Below are 19308 nucleotides of genomic sequence, written 5' to 3'. Positions count from 1 at the left end.
GTCATCTGAATCAGGACATCCCACCTGAAGCGACCATAGTTTTACTGGGATGAATATGATCCTAGGTATGTGTCACTGGTCGGAGATCCTCAGTTTCTCACAGGAAACAATGGACTAGTTTTAATGACAAAATCTTTACAATGCAAGTGCCTTGGAAGAACACATCTGCAGTGCAAAGGATGAAAACACTTGAAAGAACAGAGTATGTCTGTATTACCAAAACTCCTCAGCCTACATCCTAACAATTTTCAAAATAAGCTCATAAAGGTGACAGGTCAGTACACTTCTAAACCACTACTCTCCAGCGGAATCATTTCCTACAGACACGCAATTATTCATCAACATCACTGAGCTAAGGAGGGATGTGATGCTAGGTCAAAGCAGAAAATAATTTTATGTTCACTCTGGATGTGATTGAACTCTCAGTTACAGGATAACCAGATAATAATCCAAAAGTATCCAACAAAGACTAAGCTTCCAGTCCATTGATTGACACTATTAGTCATTGAAATATATGCAACCAAATCAAATGACCCCTCATTAACTCTGCATTACGTGTTAGTCTAAATGTTGTCGCTATTGATACAAAACTGGCAGATTCTAAATCTTGTCATCATCTCCCACACTCACTCTCAATGTAGAAAGTTGATAAAAACAGCGCTGAAAGGTACAGACTGGAAGCTGTGACGTTAAATTAGGGTAAATCTACTCTAAACAGCTTGGGAATGAGGTCTGAAGCCAAGCTGCGGTGTGCTGGTAATTTGCATCAATGCTGGAATAAAAATTGCCTTGTACAGTCAGGATGCAATTCCAATTTTCTGCAGTATTTCTCATCAGCAACAATGGCTCAGACTGAATGACTGTAGTGATACCAAGACATACAAATTGAGATTATGTATCTAGGTTCAGTCCAGGTTTGTTCAGCATATTGATCTCAGGATGGAGCTGCCAAGAGATCAAACAGTCAGGATTTAGATTTCTGAGCTGAAGGGGTAGAAGAGGAAAAAAATAAGTAACAGAAAAAGGAGCAGCTTGGTTGTCAATTATACTGAAGTCGGCTCCGAAAAGTAGTTTGGATTTGATTGAGATACACATCAACAGCAAAATATTCCCATTAATGCCTTCAAGACAACAGCAGAGGTTACAAGAAAATCAGAGAAAGACTGTGGTCTCTGCTATGTTGAAGGATTGGGTGGGATTCAAATTAAGGAAAGATGCTGCTTTCTCCAAAGGGCAGTTGCAAGAATCCACAAAATCAATCGGCCAGTCCATCCAAGTTACTACGTTACTGTAGAACACACTTGGAAATTTCGGGGCAGATTTGCTCAGGAACTACAGATCTAGAGAACCATATAAGCAGACCGACAATAGCAGCTCACTTAGTCAGCATCCACCCAACTACCTTAAACATTGATTCCCATCATCATCAGCGTACCACTGTATAGTAACTGCGCATTAACTTACATGACACTGCAGCAAATTATTCAGTCATCTTTGAGAGCATCCATCAGTCTCCAAACTTTATCATTCAGAAGAACGAGGGCAATGGGTGCTACCAGTAACTCCCAGCTGCAAGCTGCCCCCAAATTATGTACCAGCTGATTTAGAAATATGTTGGTGTTAGGCTATAATCTGTTCCTGCCTTCCTAACAGCACAAGGACTTCAGGTGGTCAAGACAATAGCAAATCACTACCTTCTTCAATGTAATTGATGCCAGTTTAGGCAGAGACACCCACATCCTGTGAATGAACATTAAAGCCTAAATTAATTCTGGGAAAATCAAAACGATGAAACTCTTCCCTCGCTCTTGGAAGCTACACAAGTGGAACTTTAATTACCCAAGTCTGTAAAAGCAATGATATTTTCTGATATTTGATTGGGTCCTATTTCATGTGATAGCCATTCAGTGGGTAGCTCAATTAATCAAGGATCAAAAAATTGTGGGTTCATAGTCTAAGCACTTGAGCAACAAAATCTCAGCCGATAATCAACATGCAGTTCTGTTAAAGTTGCTTTTAAATATGATGCAGAACTGAGACCCCACCTGTGCTCTTACCTACAAGTAAAAGCTCCCAAAACAATATTCCCAAGAACATTATTTAATTAGCCATAAAAGGGTGTTGAATGACTCGAGGTTATGAAAGGCACAACAGAAGTGCAAAAACACATGCTAGAAATTTAGTGTATAAACAGCTGAACATAACATAGATTGAGTGAAGGCTTTGTGAAACACCTCCATTTGGTCCCTAAACTTTTATTTTAATTCTCTGCTCTACTGACACTTTCATCTCTTGCCTCTGACAATGCTGATATGGACAGTTTCATCATGAACTTTAAGAACAGCACTTAATCTCTCAATTAGGCTTTTTACAAAGCTTACAGAGTCAAGTGAGTTTACCAATTTTAGACAAAAGGTAATGCCTCCATTTTTCTGTAATCATTTCACCATTAAGTCCACTTTCCTACCTGTCCTCCATAATGCGACTTTCTTGTCAGCCAATGGTTTGTGTGACTCTGTGCATTATATTCAATCACCCAGCGTCCACTACTCTTGTGGGAACAGAATTCCAAAGAATGATGATCTCTCAGTAATTTTGCATCTGTCTTAAATGGGAAAGCATTTATTTTCAAATTGTACCCCTAGTTTTAGATTCTCCCACAAAAGCAAATGCTCTCAGCCAAATTACTCAATACTTCCTCATACAAAAACCACTTCACCATTAGAATCAGACAAATGAAACTTTTCTGATTGGTTTCCAATTTGACACCAGAACACTATTTCAGGTGCACTCTTACCCAGACCATGTACAGATATAGCAAGGCTTTTATATTCCATTCGCCCTGCAATGAAGATCACCATTCCTTTTGCTTGTTGCACACACATTTTGACATTTTGAGATTCATGTACAAGGACAGACGAGACCTCCCCTTATTTCAGTATTCTGTCATCTCTCTCCATTTAAATAATATTCTGCTTTTCTGTTCTTGCCAAAGTGGACAACCTCACAGTTTCCCCCTTTACACTGCCAAATGTTTGTTTGCTCAGTTAACCCACTTTTATATCTTTACAGACTCTTTGTATCCTCAAATTTATTTTCTTACCTGCCTTTGTATATCAACTAGTTTAGCTACAATACTGTCAGACTTTCTATCCAAGCCATTAATATAGGTCAAAATAGTTGAGGCCTTTGTACTGATGCTTGTGTGTGTTTGTATGTGTACATGCATGCGCTGGAGAGGGGGCAGTCTTAATTTAACGAAATATCCAAGTGATAGCACATTAACAGTGCAAGTCTACCTCAGTGCCGAACTAGAGTGTTGTCTTAGATTTTTGTGCACAAGTGGCCCAAGTGCAACATAGCCATTTGTCTCTTCTCAAAAACTGTATGACCTGCTAAGTTCTCTCAGATTAGAAATATAAGTCTTTGTTTTTATCACCCAAGTTCCTTGATAAAGGAGCTTAGTTTGTAAAAATGCACGCTTCCCACCACAAGATTCTCTATTCCAATTGGTAACTGCAGCTACTGACAACTCTTTGGAAAGAGCTGCTACTAGAACGGAACAGATGCATTTTGGTGAACACTGCAGGTGTTTCAGTCACTGTTTCAAACTAAAGAGAGTTCTTCTTTTCATTCATGAGGTATGGACATTCCTGGCAAGCAGTTGTCATCCACTCCTTATTGCCATGATGCAGAGATGCCACTGTTAGACTGGGATTCGTTCCTTACTTCATTAAAGGTGGTGGGTGCAGCCACCTTTTTGAACTGCTACGTCTTATTTAAGACCACATGGCATAGGATCAAAAGTAGACTATTCAGGCCCCAGCCCACTTTGCCATTCATGATGTCATGGCTGATTTGCTAATCCTCAACTTCTCCACTTTCTTGCCTTTACCCCAAATCCCTTGATTCCTTAACTGATTAGGACTCTTGCCTGTCTCAATGTTGAATATACTTAATGACCCAGTCTCAACAGCCCTCTGTGGCAAAGGAATCCACAAATTTATAACCTCAAAGAAGAAATTCTTCCTCATTTCAGGTGTGTGCATATACGTATTGGTGGTCCCCAGGTAGGCGGATCACTGCTCTTTTCAGCAATATATTAATAATCTGAATTTTGCTCTACAGGGTGTGCTATGAAAGTTTGAGGGCTATCTGAGAAACCGAAATGCAGCAAACAATGGCAGCAGTAGGAAAGTTCAGAATCATACTAGTACGGAGAGGTTCTTCAGCCCACTGGGTCTGCACTGCCAAAAATACAACACTAGTTATAATAATCCCACTTTCCCACACTAAGCCCACAGCCTTGAATACTATGGGATTTAATGTTTCGAACATTATCAACAGATTTGAAAAATGGGCGGACACAAGGCACATGACATTTAACACAACTGTAAAGTGTTACATTCTGGGAAGAAGAGCGAAGGAAGATGTTTGACTAAATGGTACAAACTTAGAGGGTACGCATGCACACAAAGTTTTGACAGTTGCAAGAAAAGATGAGAAATGGCATGAAAACAGCAGAATTGTTGGCTTCAATGGTCAAGGAATAGAGAAGAAATGCAAAGCAGTAATGGGAATGGTATACAAAACACTCAGGCCTTAGCTAGAGCATCGGTGTTCAATTCAGGGCTTGGCATTTTCACAAGGATGTCAAGGCCTTGGTGAAGATGCAAATTTTGACGATAATTGCATCAGGGATTCAGCTGAGTGCAGGAAGACTGGAGAATGTTGAATTATTTACGATTGGATTCAATAGGCATGTGTAAAATCAGGAACAGTTTTGATAAGAATCAAGAGAAGCTGGACTCTCTGCCTCTGGAAGTGGTAACAGTGAACAGATATTTAAGGCAACTGGCAAATGAACCAAGGGTATCAGGAAGAAACACCTCCATAAACGAAAGAGAATTGCATATATTCTCAAAGGGAAGAAATTTGAAGAGCTATGGAGAAAGAGCAAAAGGAATGCAACTAATCGGATAGCTCAATCAAGACGTTGCGATGGGTATGATGACTCAATGACATCCATCTGTGCTGACTTCTTCTTGGATTTTTATTGGTCCCAATCAAACCGAAAATGCTTTCCTTCAATTTGTTGTCTTTGCTCACTAAATTCTGTTTTCTTTTCCTGTAGGTGGTCATTTCTGGTGGGATACAGTTCCAAGAGGCATCTCCAGCACAGTTGTTCTCTTCAGGTGTCAGATCAGCTGGTGAATACTGGTAGGCTGTCTGGCTAAGGAGGATACAACAACTGAGCTTGATCCTGTTACCTTGAATGCCCACAAAACATTTATCTGCCAGTGAACAGCTGAGAGAATAGAATCAATTTTCACCATTTAAGTCAACAGAATGTACATCACCTTTTTGGGAGCAGAATCAGTGAAATAATTTTAAGCTTAGACTTATAAAATTGTACCTTAAATTTAAAAATAAAAATCCCAGTTGCTTACCTGCAGATGTCTCCTTGAACTTTTCACTGGTTTTCTTTTTCCGCCATTTCCATGGTTTGAATATTTTCCCAAAACCTGGAAACTTTCCTCTTCTCCGTGCAGTTGGTGTGTTCGAACCAGAGACGTCATTCTCTGAGTCCACTGGCAGATGTTGCTCCCCTTCCTCAGCTAGATGCAACCATTAGAAAATAAAATTCAATTACACTCCAGTGTACAAAAAGAGGGAAAAGAATCAAATAACAAAAAGAGTTTGCAACCTGGATTGGGCTATTATGCACAGAATGAGTTCCCCCTATAACGCACCTAATCTACACATCCCTGAACACTACGGGTAATTTAGCGTGGCCAATCCACTTAGCCTGCACATCTCTGGAGCACCCGGAGGACACAGACACGGGAGAACGTGCAAACTCCACACAGACAGTCACCCAAGGGGTGAAATAGAACCCGGGACCCTGACACTGCGAGGCAGCAGTGCTAACCAATGAGCCACCATGCTGCCCTAAAGGATAAACTATAAGGATAGGGATGCATAAACCTGGCTTGCATTTACCTAACACAATAAGGAAATCACTTGGAAGGTAGGTAGGATTTAGTCTGCCTGATGAGGTAAAATTAAAGTTCCATTATTCAAGAGCGTAATCATGCAGAGGGCAATGGAAAACTCCACCCAAAAACTACCTCCTTATGTATTAACTAAAGCTTTCAGCACAAATTGATCATTTCGGGTAGGTGGCAATGAAGGGGAATGAGTGAGTTTAAAAAAGGGAAGGGAGCAGAGGGAGGGGTACATTGGTTTATTGAGCACAATTAATACATTCATGTATTATTTTAAATCTAAATCATACAGCACAGAAACACATCATTCAGCTCAACTGGTCCAATCAGATCTTTTGATTGTTCTTTTGATGAACATCCTTTTACTGTACTACTTCTCACTATCATTACTAGACCCTTTTTTGATAGGGAATTTTCTTCTTTAGAAATTCAGTATGTATATATTAGTCACAATTACTCTGTTCAAAGAGGACTTCATGTTTCCACCAAAGGTAAATGACCACATACAATTATTTACAGTTACACCAATATTTGGTAGAATGTTCAATACAACAAATATGGAATAATTCTTGTAAAGACGAAATATTGCCATTAATCTATAAGGCTCATATTCTTTAGACTTGATAATATCCTCAAGTAAAGCAGCAGGGAGGTCTTCTTATTCATGTTGCTGAATAAATCAAATTAAATTTTGACAATATATAAGTTACTAAACAAGTGCAAATTCCGAAAAGATTTGAGTTTTTATCTTTAAGAAATTCACCATTGCCAGCTTTCCCACAGTGAGATCCAAAAATATTTCAAAGATATCCTGTACATGAATTTTCCCCAGATAAGCCTTCCTGGTATTCCATACACAGTTTATTTTAAACAATCCTGCAGAGGGGGAAATCCTTTCACAATACATTCCTGCAGAGCTGATTATGGAAGCATTTACAGTCTTGTTCTGTCTATGAATTGAACTGTTCCAATGAAATTTTCCTCAGCGCAGGATGTAGTTGCTCCCGGGTTTCAAAGTTCCCACGTCAACACTGTCACAGCAAATATAGCTTGCAGTGAAGCAGCTGAAAGGTGATTACAGCTCAAGAATCAAGAGACAAGAGACAAAATATCATCCCAATTACCAACATTGTTCAGTTGTATTTACTTTTGGTTTGTTTTCTGTAGTTGCAAACTCCTTTGATTCTGGATGGTAAAATACCTGCCAACAGGTGACAGGCCAAATCCCACACTGGGGAAATATGCAGGCAGGGAAACTGATTCTATAATATTGGGAAATGAAAATCAGTTTACTTGCTGCTGGATACTGCAACACTGACAACAACCCCTCCAACTCCACCCCCACAGCACCCCACAAAAAGTTTGGTGATTTTGAACAAAAGACTCTTGCTACATACTGTAATGCAAGGCATAATTTACATATATTTTAGTAGCATTTATTTGTAGATTTTTGAACTTTGAGCTAGAGGTATATGGGTTTTAAAAATTAGTTTGTAAGTATTGCTATAGCCACTGTGATTTCTTTTAAAACACTTAGTCAGGAGCCTCCCAGAGTATTGGAGATTTGTTTATATTGGGAGAATTTATGAACAAACAAAGCAAACAGTGATGTGCATTATGGTTTCAGACTGAAGATTCCAGAATTTTGAGGGTCTAGGGGAAGTACCCCTAAGTTTCAGTCGGGCAGTTCTCTGAAGTCACGGCTGAAGCTGTAAAATAGTTGCTGCTAAGGGAGGGAACTAGTTTAGTATTGCTAAGAGGTTACCTCACAGTAAGGAGTTTAGTGTAAATGACCCAGACCATAAGTGTTTAATGAAAACCCTGAAAGGGTTATGCGAAATTGAAGAAAGCTAAGCTCAGATTTTAAAACAAAATCAAGGAAGAGGTTATCAGATTTTTGTGACTGGAAATTGAAGCTACAGTCAAGTTAACACGTATGTGAGAAAAAGAGAAAGGAATTCTTATGTTCAAATACTGCGATGAATTGCTGTTGGGATTAATGAGGTTGCATTTTATCATGTTTCATAACCTTCAATGTGTATCATATTTGACATTCTTCAATTTCATCACTTCTTTTGCACAACAATTTGTTTTACTATTAAATCCAAATCTGCAGTATTGTATGCTTGTGTTTCATTGAAAGACAGCCCGGTGAAACCAAAGCAGCAAAAAAAAACACGATCAATCAAACCAGATTTCTGCCTGGGTTTGGACTTGTCCAGTAATAACATCAGCTGGGATCATATAAAACAGAAGAGAAAAGCAAGCTCATGTTACATGTGTGCATGTAGCGTATAAAACAATAAAAAAAATCACACACCCATGTTCTATCCCAAGGTGTTATCCAATTTTCAGGCCTTAATCAATGTTGCACCAGGTGTTCAGTTTGTTTCTCAAGACTAACTTTTCCTTCGATTATCTTCAAGAACTAACAGATAGCATCTTATACACCCTTAAGACACCCCTAAATATTTCATCATGAACAAAATAGTCAAATACAGCAGTCAATTTGCACTTTGAGTTTTCCCTTGAAAAGCCACAGGATAAATTACATCATCCAGTGTTTTTGTTGATATACAGAAGTGCTGTAATGTCACAACCTTTCAATTCAACTTGAGTTCATTGCTGATTGCAATTAACCTAACTTAGACGCATTGGCTGCATCCATTTTAAGCCAAGTGTCTGCCTCCGAGCATTTTCCCACATAATGGACTCCCTGTTCTTACTTTTTTAATTCTATGTCTGCCCTTGAAACTGCCTACCAAAGTTTCTCTATGTTACCTGTTCAAATCAGCCTTCAAAAATTTACTCAGTCCTGCCCTCAGTCTATTTTTTTTCCCAAAATTCTTTGATGGAACGTGGGCATTGTTGGCAAGGCCAAAGTTTATTGTTAATAAATGGACGTCAATGAGTCAGATGAGTTTTTCTGAAAATGCTTCATGATCACCATGGACTCAATTCCAGATTTGTGTGTGGTTGTGTAAAAGAGAGAGGGAGAAAAAAGTGAGAGTGTGTGCATGGAGAGACAGAGAGAGAGAGAGAGATAGAGAAGTCTGAGGAAGTGAATGTGCATGGAGTGTCTATTTATATGAACATGAAACTGTTGGGCAAGAAGTGACCTACTGTTAACATCCATATTACTAATTGGGAATGTATTCCAGTGATGCTTTATTCTCGAGAAAGAATTGCTTGACATTCCACCTCTTTCTACACAGGCATTGTTTAAATTCAGTCCTCATTCCTTCCCATTTTTCTTGAATTGAAATAATGAACCAACTAGTACGGTCTCCAATATCATAGCTATGATCTAGTCACCTCTATGTTTCTATTTGTCTGAAGTAAACGGACTAATTCCTTCAAACCAAGTGGCTAAGCAGGCTGCAAATTCCCCCCCACCCCGCAGTGGTTTAGAACGCTCTTGGCCGTGTCTCCCGCATTTCCCGCAAGATATCCCTCACACCCCGCCCTTGCAATAACTGCCCCAAGAGAATCCCCGTAGTCCTCACATACCACCCTATCAACTTCTACCATCTACAATCCGACTCCACCACCATCTACAATCCCACCCCATCCTTGTCTGCCTTCCGGAGAGACCACTCTCTCCGCGACTCCCTTGTACGCTCCACACTCCCCTCCAACCCCACCACACCCAGCACTTTCCCCTGCAGCCGCAGGAAGTGCTACACCTGGCCCACACCTCCTCCCTCACCCCCATCCCAGGCCCCAAGATGACTTTCCACATCAAGCAGATGTTCACCTGCACATCCGCCAATGTGGTATACTGCATCTGCTGTACACGATGCAGCTTCCTCCACATTGGGGAAACCAAGCAGAGGCTTGGAGACCGCTTTGCAGAACACTTACGCTCGGTTCGCAGTAAACAACTGCACCTCCCAGTCACGAACCATTTCAACTCTCCCTCCCATTCCTCAGACAACATGTCCATCCTGTGCCTCCTGCGGTGCCACAATGATGCCACCCATAGGTTGCAGGAACAACTCATATTCTGCTTGGGAACCCTGCAGCCCAATAGCATCAATGTGGATTTCACCACCGTCAAAATTTCCCCTGCCACCACTGCATCCCAAAACCAGCCCAGCTCGTCCCAGCCTGTCTAACCTGTTCTTCCTCTCACCTATCCCCTCCTACCACCTCAAGCCGCACCTCCATTTCCTACCTACTAACCTCATCCAGCCCTCTTGACCGGTCTGTCCTCCCCGGACTGACCTATCCCCTTCCTACCTCCCCACCCATACTCTCCTCTCCACCTATCTTCTCTATCCATCTTCGGTCCGCCTCCCCCTCTCTCCCCATTTATTTCAGAATCCTCTCCCCATCCCCCTTTTCTGATGAAGGGTCTAGTCCCGAAACGTCAGCTATTGTGCTCCTAAGATGCTGCTTGGCCTGCAGTGCTCATCCAGCTCCACACTTACTTATCTTGGCTAAGGATTTTGTCAACTACATCTGATTGTAATGTCTCTGCAGATCTCATCAAGGGTATGATACAACCAACCACATGGGGGACTACAAGTGGCACAATATTACACATATAACATTATCAGTCAAAATGATGCATGCACTCCTTAATCTCTGGCGCCAAAATCTCGCCGCTTTGAAAGAAGCATAGCTACCTATTCTTACAAAAATAGTTCCAATCCTCAAGTCTGTAGTAGCACAACTGCTCACCAGAAAAGAAGCAGAATTGTACTTCACGTAGGGTTGAAACTGATGATCACAGGGTCGAAAGGCAGAACATATGGACGCGCTTCAAGAATGGCTGACTTCACAATAAACTGGGCAAGAACACCAGACAGCTGATAAATACTTAAAGATAAACTGCTTCTAAACATTCCCATACACACTTTAATATAGCAATTGGGAGATCATGTTGCAGCTTTCCAGGGCATTGGTTTGGCCACTTTTAAAATACAGAGTTAAATTCTTGTCTTGCTACTATAGGAAAGGTGTTGTGAAGCTTGAAGGGTTTCGTAAAAGATTTACAAGGATGCTGCCAGGGTTGGAGTGTTTGAGGTACTGGGAGAGGCTGAATAGACTGGCACTGCTTTCCCTGGAGCATTGGAGGCTGAGAGGTGACCTGATAGAGGTTTATAAAATCATGAGGGGTATGGATAGGGTGAGTAGCCATGGTCTTTTCCATGGGGTAGAGTGGTCCAAAACTAGAGCGCATAGGTTTAAGGTGAGAGGGGAAAGATTTAAAAGGGACCCAGGGTGCAACTTTTTCATGCAGAGGGTGCTGCATGTATGGAACAAGCTGCCAGAGGTGGTGATGGAGGAGGCTGGTGCAATTAGAACATTTAAAAGACATCTGGAAGGATGTATGAAGAGGAAGGGTGCAGATGAATTGGCAACACTTGCAAATTGGACTGGACTAATTTAGGATATCTGGTTGGCATGGACGAGGAAGACCGAAGCATCTGTTTCCAGGCTGTACATCTCCATGACTACATGACACTAACTTGCATTTGTTGTGGGGGATGCTTTTTAACGCTGTTCTGGCCACCACTGTATTCTATCACTGATGTTATTGAAATAACCAAAGTTTATGTTGTAAACACTACCAATTGATTACCAGATATCAATATAAGCATGTAAACTGGTAGCTTACCAGTTTACATTGCAAGCTTGTGTTCCATTCCCAGTCAAAGTCTATATGGAACCTGTTCTGAGTAAAGTGATCTTATACACCATAAGCACCACAAAGTGATAACTGCCCTCAGCTCACCTGGGAGGACAAAAGGCAGCTGGAGTACCAGGAGTTAAACTGAGGCTCACCCGAGTGTGTTAAAACTTATTGTAAAACACATTATTTTGAAGAGGGATAAAAAAAGAAATCAACGGTTACATGGAATTGAGGATTACTAGGTTGGCCACGATCTCATTAAATGGCAGAGCTGACTCAATGGGTTGAATGGTTTACTTCTGCTCCTACATTTTATAGAGAAAGGATTCTTCTCCTTAATATTTTGTCCAATATTTATCTCTCTACAAATATAGTCAAAATAGTCTATTTGATCAGTTATGCGCACCAACTGGGGGCTATTACATTTCTCACATTACATCAGTACCTGCATTTCAAAAGTACTACGTTGGCTGTGAAGCACCTAGCGGAAACCCGAAGTTGTGAAAGAAGCTATTAATACAAATTCAAGTCTTTCTTACAAATCATTGTGGACGTGAGGGAGAACGATGGCAGGTAGGGAAAGGTGAAGGAATTGGCAGGAACACCATGCAGGAAAGTTAGAAAATCAGGGCCAAAAGATCTTGGAAACATGTTGCCCTGCAAAAGGGTCAATCCTACTCAGAAAAGCAACAAATCCTACCATCATTAAATACCTGCCTTCACCTCCCACGTACTTTCTTTCATTTTCCTGCACTAATTTCAATAACCTAAACACTCACTTAAATATTTTTACTGTATTCAAGAGTCAGAAGAGTCAGATTATTTGCTTAATATCTATTGTCACTTCATATTAAGCACTTGTTTAAAAGTCAACAGTTGAAGTTCTTTCAAAAAGAATGCACAGCATCAAGAAATAATGCTCAAAAAAATTCAGAATTTTTAAAAAATTATATTTACAAAACTTAAGGCTAAAAGTTACTCAAACCTATGCCCCATAAATCCGTCATTTTAAGCTGATAACCTCCGAATCTTTTCAGAGGTGATGACCGTTTTACTATGACATTGGATGGGGCCCACTTTCAGAAACTGCAATGGAAACCAATCTACACAACAAAGCTTTCATGGCCCAGGGGAGGTTGCAATTAACTGTTTAGACTGTGATGAATAAAACTTTTTCCTCTTGTAAACTTTCAATTTTGAAGAGATGGCCTTGGTCTGTGCTTTAAAAACTGATTACTCCTCATTCATTACGTTTTATTAATGATGCAATAACTTGCAACTATTCTGTACATATACATAATAAAGCCTTTCAAAATCTTCACAGGAATGTTGTTAATTTTTTTAAAATGAGTGCCACCTTAGGAGATAATTGGAATGGAAACTGCCGACTCCATCCAAACTTACCATAATCTTAGAGACCTGGTGAGAAAAGAGAAACGCAGCCTGTAAATTGTTTTCTGTTTGTTACTCCCTTGCAGTTCAGGTAGCAACCTTGGTCAAAAAAGGGCGTATTAAGAAGAATCTTAAAAAAGGGGGAAAGGTGGCAAGTTTTAAAGGGAGAAACTTCAGACCTTAGCAGCAAGACACGTGAAGACGACATGGCCAGCAACTGGGGATCGAAGGAAGCCATGGATGTGCAAGAGGCCAGAATTGGGGAATAGGATAATTCAGGGAACAGGCAAATTAATAGAATTTAAATGGTATGAGAAAAGCGAACCGCTTGCATGCTGGTGCAACAAGGGCTGAGGGAGAACATTTGTTTTCTATATAAATAAAAATGTTTTGCGAAAACATCTTTCTCACCTACTTACAAAACCTGTGGAACCTCTAAGCCTGCAAGCACCACAAAGTACAATTTACAAAAGATCCAAAAGTGTATCTTAACTTCTTTTGCAGACATACCAAGTGTAATCTGATACAGCAGCTTTTCTCAGCCCTCAAATTCCTATCGCCATATCAGTTCACCTGAACTAGAATGGTGTAATATCACCTCAGTAAATAGAATGCTCACTATCACACAGCACTTACCATTAATGGCTGCCTCAGGCACCTTAGCAAAGGAAGCCTGTCCCATTCTAAACTTTCTTCATCTGCTATTTATCTTAATAATCATGTAGTCTCAGGATCACAGTCAACGTAGAAAATTAAGAGCCACATGACAGATACAGCCCCGACAAAGTGTCACACTTCACAGCTTGACTCATTTTAAATCCTCGAGGGCTGCCCTGCCTTCATAAATAAGGTAATCTTACTACTTCCCTTCTCAGATGAATGCCCATCATTCCTCAACGCAGATTACTTGAAGTCAGAGGTTAAAGGGGGAGGGGATTAAATTCAGAAGTAGTGTGCTGATGCTGCTGCTAACACTGTGGCTGTGGGTCTGCTTGTGACTGTGCAAGAATCCACGGGTGTGTGTATCTGTGTTCCCATCCACCACTGAACTCTTGCGTAAACATTCCATTGTACCCAGAGCCTGCAACAAACGCACCAAACACCAACTCCTTCAGTGCCTTGATCCGAAAGAGTATTTTTGTACCTATGTGCTAAATCCTGTCGTTAATGAGTTTCATTATTTTTATATTTGTCCCCACCCTGAAACACTCAGGCGGGGGCTGACGCTGGAGGCAGTATCGGGGCACGGTGAAGCTAGCACATTTATAAAGATTCCTGTACATTCATGCCTTGATTTAAAACAAAGATCACCTTTGCATACAGTGTGCGGTCATCACAGTCTAAACTTCTAAAGTTTTTCTTATGAAAGCAAACAGGAATTAGAAAAATGGGATGAATGTATAATTCAGGGATTTTTATTTGATGGCATGCACTTCAGGAGGATTTTGAAAGGTGAGAGGGGTACAGGAAGACAAAAGGATTTTTTAAAAAATTAACTGCATTCTTCAAGGCTGACTGACAGGCTGATATATTACTGAGAGACTGCCATATTGTATCAAGTGCCCGCTTTCAGATTTGGCATTAAAACAAAGTTCCTGGTATCAGTTCTGGGTGGATGAAAAGTATACCATTTCATTATTTTGAAAAGCAAACCCAACATTTATACAGCACCTTTTAAAAAAGGGGATGAAGAAAGAAAAACTGACTCTTAGGCACCTGATCACAAAAGATTCAAGTGTAGGAGGAGAAATACACAGAATATATAGCAGGGAATTGGAAGGGGGGGACTCAAAGCGGGTACTCGTAAGAGCAGAGATTCATCCGATCGAAATATGCAAGGTTCTTTAAAGTGCTAATTTTCTGAACTATAGCTGGGCAGGTTGTCGGGTGTCCTAGACTGATTCAACAAAGTACAACCATGCAGCAACTACAAAGTTTTCACAGCTTGACTCATTTTAAATCCTTGAGGGCTGCCCTGCCTTCATAAATAAGGTAATCTTACTACTTCCCTTCTCAGATGAATGCCCATCATTCCTCAATGCAGATTACTTGAAGTCAGAGGTTAAAGGGGGAGGGGATTAAATCCAGAAGACATGGGCAGCAACTGTTAAAAGAACCTTGCGGGGAGGGTGCAGCAATGGGAGATGGAGGAACAGGGCACAACACCGTTGAAACAGCTACAGGGCCAACAAATTATGTATGCCACACTCCGCCATCCCTACCCTTCATAATGGGACAATACTGTTAAAAGAAAATGTGTCAATCTACACCATTCCAAAAAAAAGTCTGGGCATAATATGGAGAGCCCTGAGCTCACTCTCCTGGTTACACGTTGCGTGGAACAGTTCTATGCATCAGCAAGGCAAAACCAGATACAGTAATAGAATAAGCAGTCAATCAATATTACAGGGAATTATTTTCTTCCTGTCTTCACTGAAACAAGCAAAGAGCATGTGTGCCTAGTAACAGAAATAGAGCAAACACCAGCCTAATAATGAGGGGCGTAACATGTGCTTCCGTCCAAATGTAGGCAGATAAACACCGGTACTAGTGTTACTGGATGGATACTGGGAACTTGCTGATTTACAACTACCTCCACAACCTGGCAAAGCTGCTTAAAACTGGAATCAACCAACTGCTACCCTCAGATGATAGAAGGCAATGATAGACCTGGAAGCTTCCTGGGTGGCAAAACCTATGTTCTTCAGCCTGAGGTGAGGAGAGGGTGGGGGGACCAGTCAGGGAGTTCAGTGAGGCAGAATGCACACTATTGAGGAAGCCGGGCAAAGAGGGGTAGGGTCGAGGGAACAAAGTAGAACAGAGCCAAGAAACTGCTGGAGGGCTGACAATATACTAAGTGTGTGCTGCATAGCAGTGGTACAAATCTTTTCAGATTTCAAACAGTGGCGCACTCTGACCTGTTCAGTTTCATACTAATAAAAATACATCTCAAGATTGCTACTGCACAAGAACTGGGAAGTTCCTTTAGGCTCCATGCCAACATACCTCTGTCAGTAAAAACCAAAAACAGATTTTAATCACCAATTTTGTTTGTGGGACTTTTGCTGGGCATATAATGACCTCTGAAATCAACAATTCCAGGATGTCCATACGGCAAACATAATCCAGTGTTTCCAAGTTGCTACGTAAAATGAGGACATAAAACTCTGTATGTAAATGGATATTCCTTCATCCTGTTGTTTCGGTCTACAGTGTGCAGTCCATCTGTGGTAGAGCCTGACAAGCAGGTTCTTTTTAAAATGTCAGCTTTCGGTTTGGCACTCACTGCTAGCAATGAAAAAGCTATGGGGTTGTGCCTTAAAATGAGTAGCTTCCTAGGCTATTTCAGAATGCAGCCCAAGTATGAACCACATCATTGTGGGTCTGGACCTACATTAACAATGGGAGATTTCCCCTCCTAATGGACGTTAACGAATCAGATGGTTTATTTTAAAACAACAAATCGATCATTGCTGTGGCCAATATCAGTATTATACGCCAGAGTCTGCCGATCTCTGCCAGCTGATCTCCACCAGCTCTTTTAATTTTCAGCTTTGATAAACTGTTTTACACATCTCACCCTGCATGCTGTTGGTTCCCAAGTTATAGCCAAGAGGCAACAGGCAAATGTAACTATCCTGGATGGAGATACATTATCATTCATCATCAACACGAGTTGTGTATAATCATAATTACATTATACTACAGTTCAGAAACAGGCCATTCAACCCATTAAGCTTCTGCTGTGTAAGATGGACAACAAATCCAGCTTTTTGCTCTTTTCCCCAGAACTCTGCAAAGTACACTAACTTTCACTTTTAAAAGCACATTAACTAAATTTGATACCTAGCCATATATGGCAATATTAGGGGACACTAGGAGAAGGGACTAAAGGTTTGTCAAACTTAACACTTCTACCAGTGTATCTGAGAGGAAGCGACCAACTCCAAAAGGACAGGTGGTTTTGGGAAGATATTCAGAATTTAGGGACATGGAAAACCAAGGTATAGCCATCAATAGTGATTAAAGTCAGAGATAAGCAAACAGATGGAATTGAAACGACAAAGAGATCTGGGAGAGTTGTAGAGCTGAAAGTTGTTCCAGGGATAGGCACGCAGGGAGACCATGGAGTCACCTGAGAACGAGAAAATGTTGAAGTTAAGGTGGTTCTAGCATGTAGGCAATATAGGTGAACAAGGGTGGGCTGTGAAATGGAGCAATGGAAGAGCACAAGCAGAAGAAGGGTTGAAGAGGAAAGATCAAGTGCAATGGAGCACTTAAACTCAAAAGGCAATCAAATCATGGACAGGACCTTCAATACACCAACTGAGGAAATAGTGGGCTATGTGGCGGATGGATGTGAGAGAAGTTACTAACTGGGAGAAGTTTGAAGATCGGAAAGAATACAAAACTTTCAAACATCGAGGCTGCATTGAACTTTGAATCTGAATAACTAGCTATCCCCTCAAACCACAGTATTTTTTAAGAAGTAGTTTTAAATAAACAGTAGCTTGGAAATCAACTTCTCCAAACAAATTTACACCTGAATGAGTCTTATTGCTGGAACAGACGTCGAATATGGGAAGGGGAAAGGAATGAAGGTGTACAGTCAGAATGAATGCACAGTTACTAAACTTAAGAACAGTCCTGATTTAATATACACTTGATCTGATCTCTCATATTTTCTGCCAGCCCAGATATCGTACACAGACTATCAAGACACAGCAATGCCTATCATTCTTTATCTTTAAAGAACTTCCAAACCCACAACCTCTACTAGGCAGAAGAACAGGGCAGAAAACACATGGAAACACCACAATCTGCAAGTTTCTTTCCAAGACACACACCATCCGGTCATTGGGTCAAAAACCTGGAACACTCTCCCCAACAGCATGAGCTGTACTGCAGCATTTCAAAAAGTATTGCTCACCATGACCTTCCAAACCAAAAGCAATTAGGTAGCACAACAAACAACGACTTTGCCAGAAGCCCTTATGATTTCTTGAACAAATAATGAAAAATCAAATTTATGCACATTTACCATACACTATAATAACGAACGAGCCCTACAGGATTGTTAAGCTCGGAGCACGCCCAAGTCACCTCATTTTCCACTTGGGGACCCTGCAGCCTTCTGGGCTCAACATCGAGTTCAATAACTCTACGGCTTGAGCTCACCTTTGTCCTTACCCTCAAGCCCACCACACACCAGGCCTTATTATCACATAGTCTGCTATTAAACACAACCCATTGTTAGCCATGAACAGTCCCAATTAATAGCTATCCCCTCTCCGAGCCAGATCATTATCCACTCCGTTGTCTAACTGTTCTCTTCTCTCTTTGAGCTCTATTTCCACCTATTGTTTACCCCTGAACTCCTCACCCCACTCTATCTTCTGCATATAAATTGACATGTTCCTAGCTACCAGCGCTTAGGAAGGGTAACTCGACCCAAAATGTAAATTGATTTCTCTCCACAGATGCTGCCAGACCTGCTGAGCTTTTTAAACAATTTCTGTTTTTGTTTCTGATTTACAGCATCCACATTTTTCTCAGTTTTATTTAGTACATCTAGTCATTCAGCCCCTCAAGCCGGTTTGCCATTATAGATCACGGCTGATAATCTACCATGGTATCGTTTTCCCACACAATCCAACATCCCTTGGATTCACATCAGGAAATCTATTAATCTCTGTCTTGAACATGCTGCAAGTGTGACTGAGCTTCACCAGCCTGCTGGGCTAGAGAATTTGAAAGACTCACTGCCCCAGGTAAAGAAATTCTCCTTAACCTTCTCTTTCAGCCTGCAATCTGCTCTGCACTTGCAACATTTTGCACTCTTTCTTTCAGAATTTGCAACTTCTATTTTTGTTGCATATGTACTATTAAAGAACAACATATCCTCAGAGTCTCGCATTCTTCTGAAATCCAACATAGGCTAAATGCTGCAAAGCGACAACAACAGGAATCACCTAAATCAGCTACCAGTCGAGGTCAGTCTGCTGCCATGTTAAAATTGAAAAATTGGTTCAAGCATAGCAAGGCATTGCAATATCACATCCTCTTCCCCCATTTCCCTATGAACCTCTTCCATTCTACCACCCTCCACACTTGTGTATTGACTCCATAAACAAGCAGAAAGTTGTAAAGCAACCAAAGCCACAATGTTGTTGGGCTTGCAGAGTCTCTCCTCAAGGGGGAGGTGTTGGCACAGGGCTGCTGGAAACAAAGAACCAATGCAGGACGCTACCATTACGTTTGGGGATT

General features: G+C 41.0%; 1 protein-coding gene across 9 annotated transcripts in view; it reads right to left on the bottom strand.

Annotated features, from left to right (window-relative positions):
* Positions 1-19308, bottom strand: part of LOC125464882 (phosphatase and actin regulator 4-like) — a 150916-nt gene that overhangs the window by 36148 nt on the left and 95460 nt on the right. For 8 of the 9 annotated variants that reach the window (XM_059654313.1, XM_059654316.1, XM_059654314.1 and 5 more), the window contains one exon: positions 5451-5618. In XM_059654313.1, coding sequence (XP_059510296.1) covers positions 5451-5618 — 168 coding nt within the window. Of the gene's footprint in view, positions 1-5450; positions 5619-13677; positions 13801-19308 lie in introns of those variants that run through there. The other variant, XM_059654311.1, reaches the window with a different exon arrangement.

Source organism: Stegostoma tigrinum, chromosome 24 (assembly GCF_030684315.1).
Source record: "Stegostoma tigrinum isolate sSteTig4 chromosome 24, sSteTig4.hap1, whole genome shotgun sequence".
Classification (NCBI taxonomy): Eukaryota; Metazoa; Chordata; class Chondrichthyes; order Orectolobiformes; family Stegostomatidae; genus Stegostoma; species Stegostoma tigrinum.
Note: the sequence above shows the minus strand (reverse complement) of the source record. Positions and strands in the feature narration are given on the sequence as shown.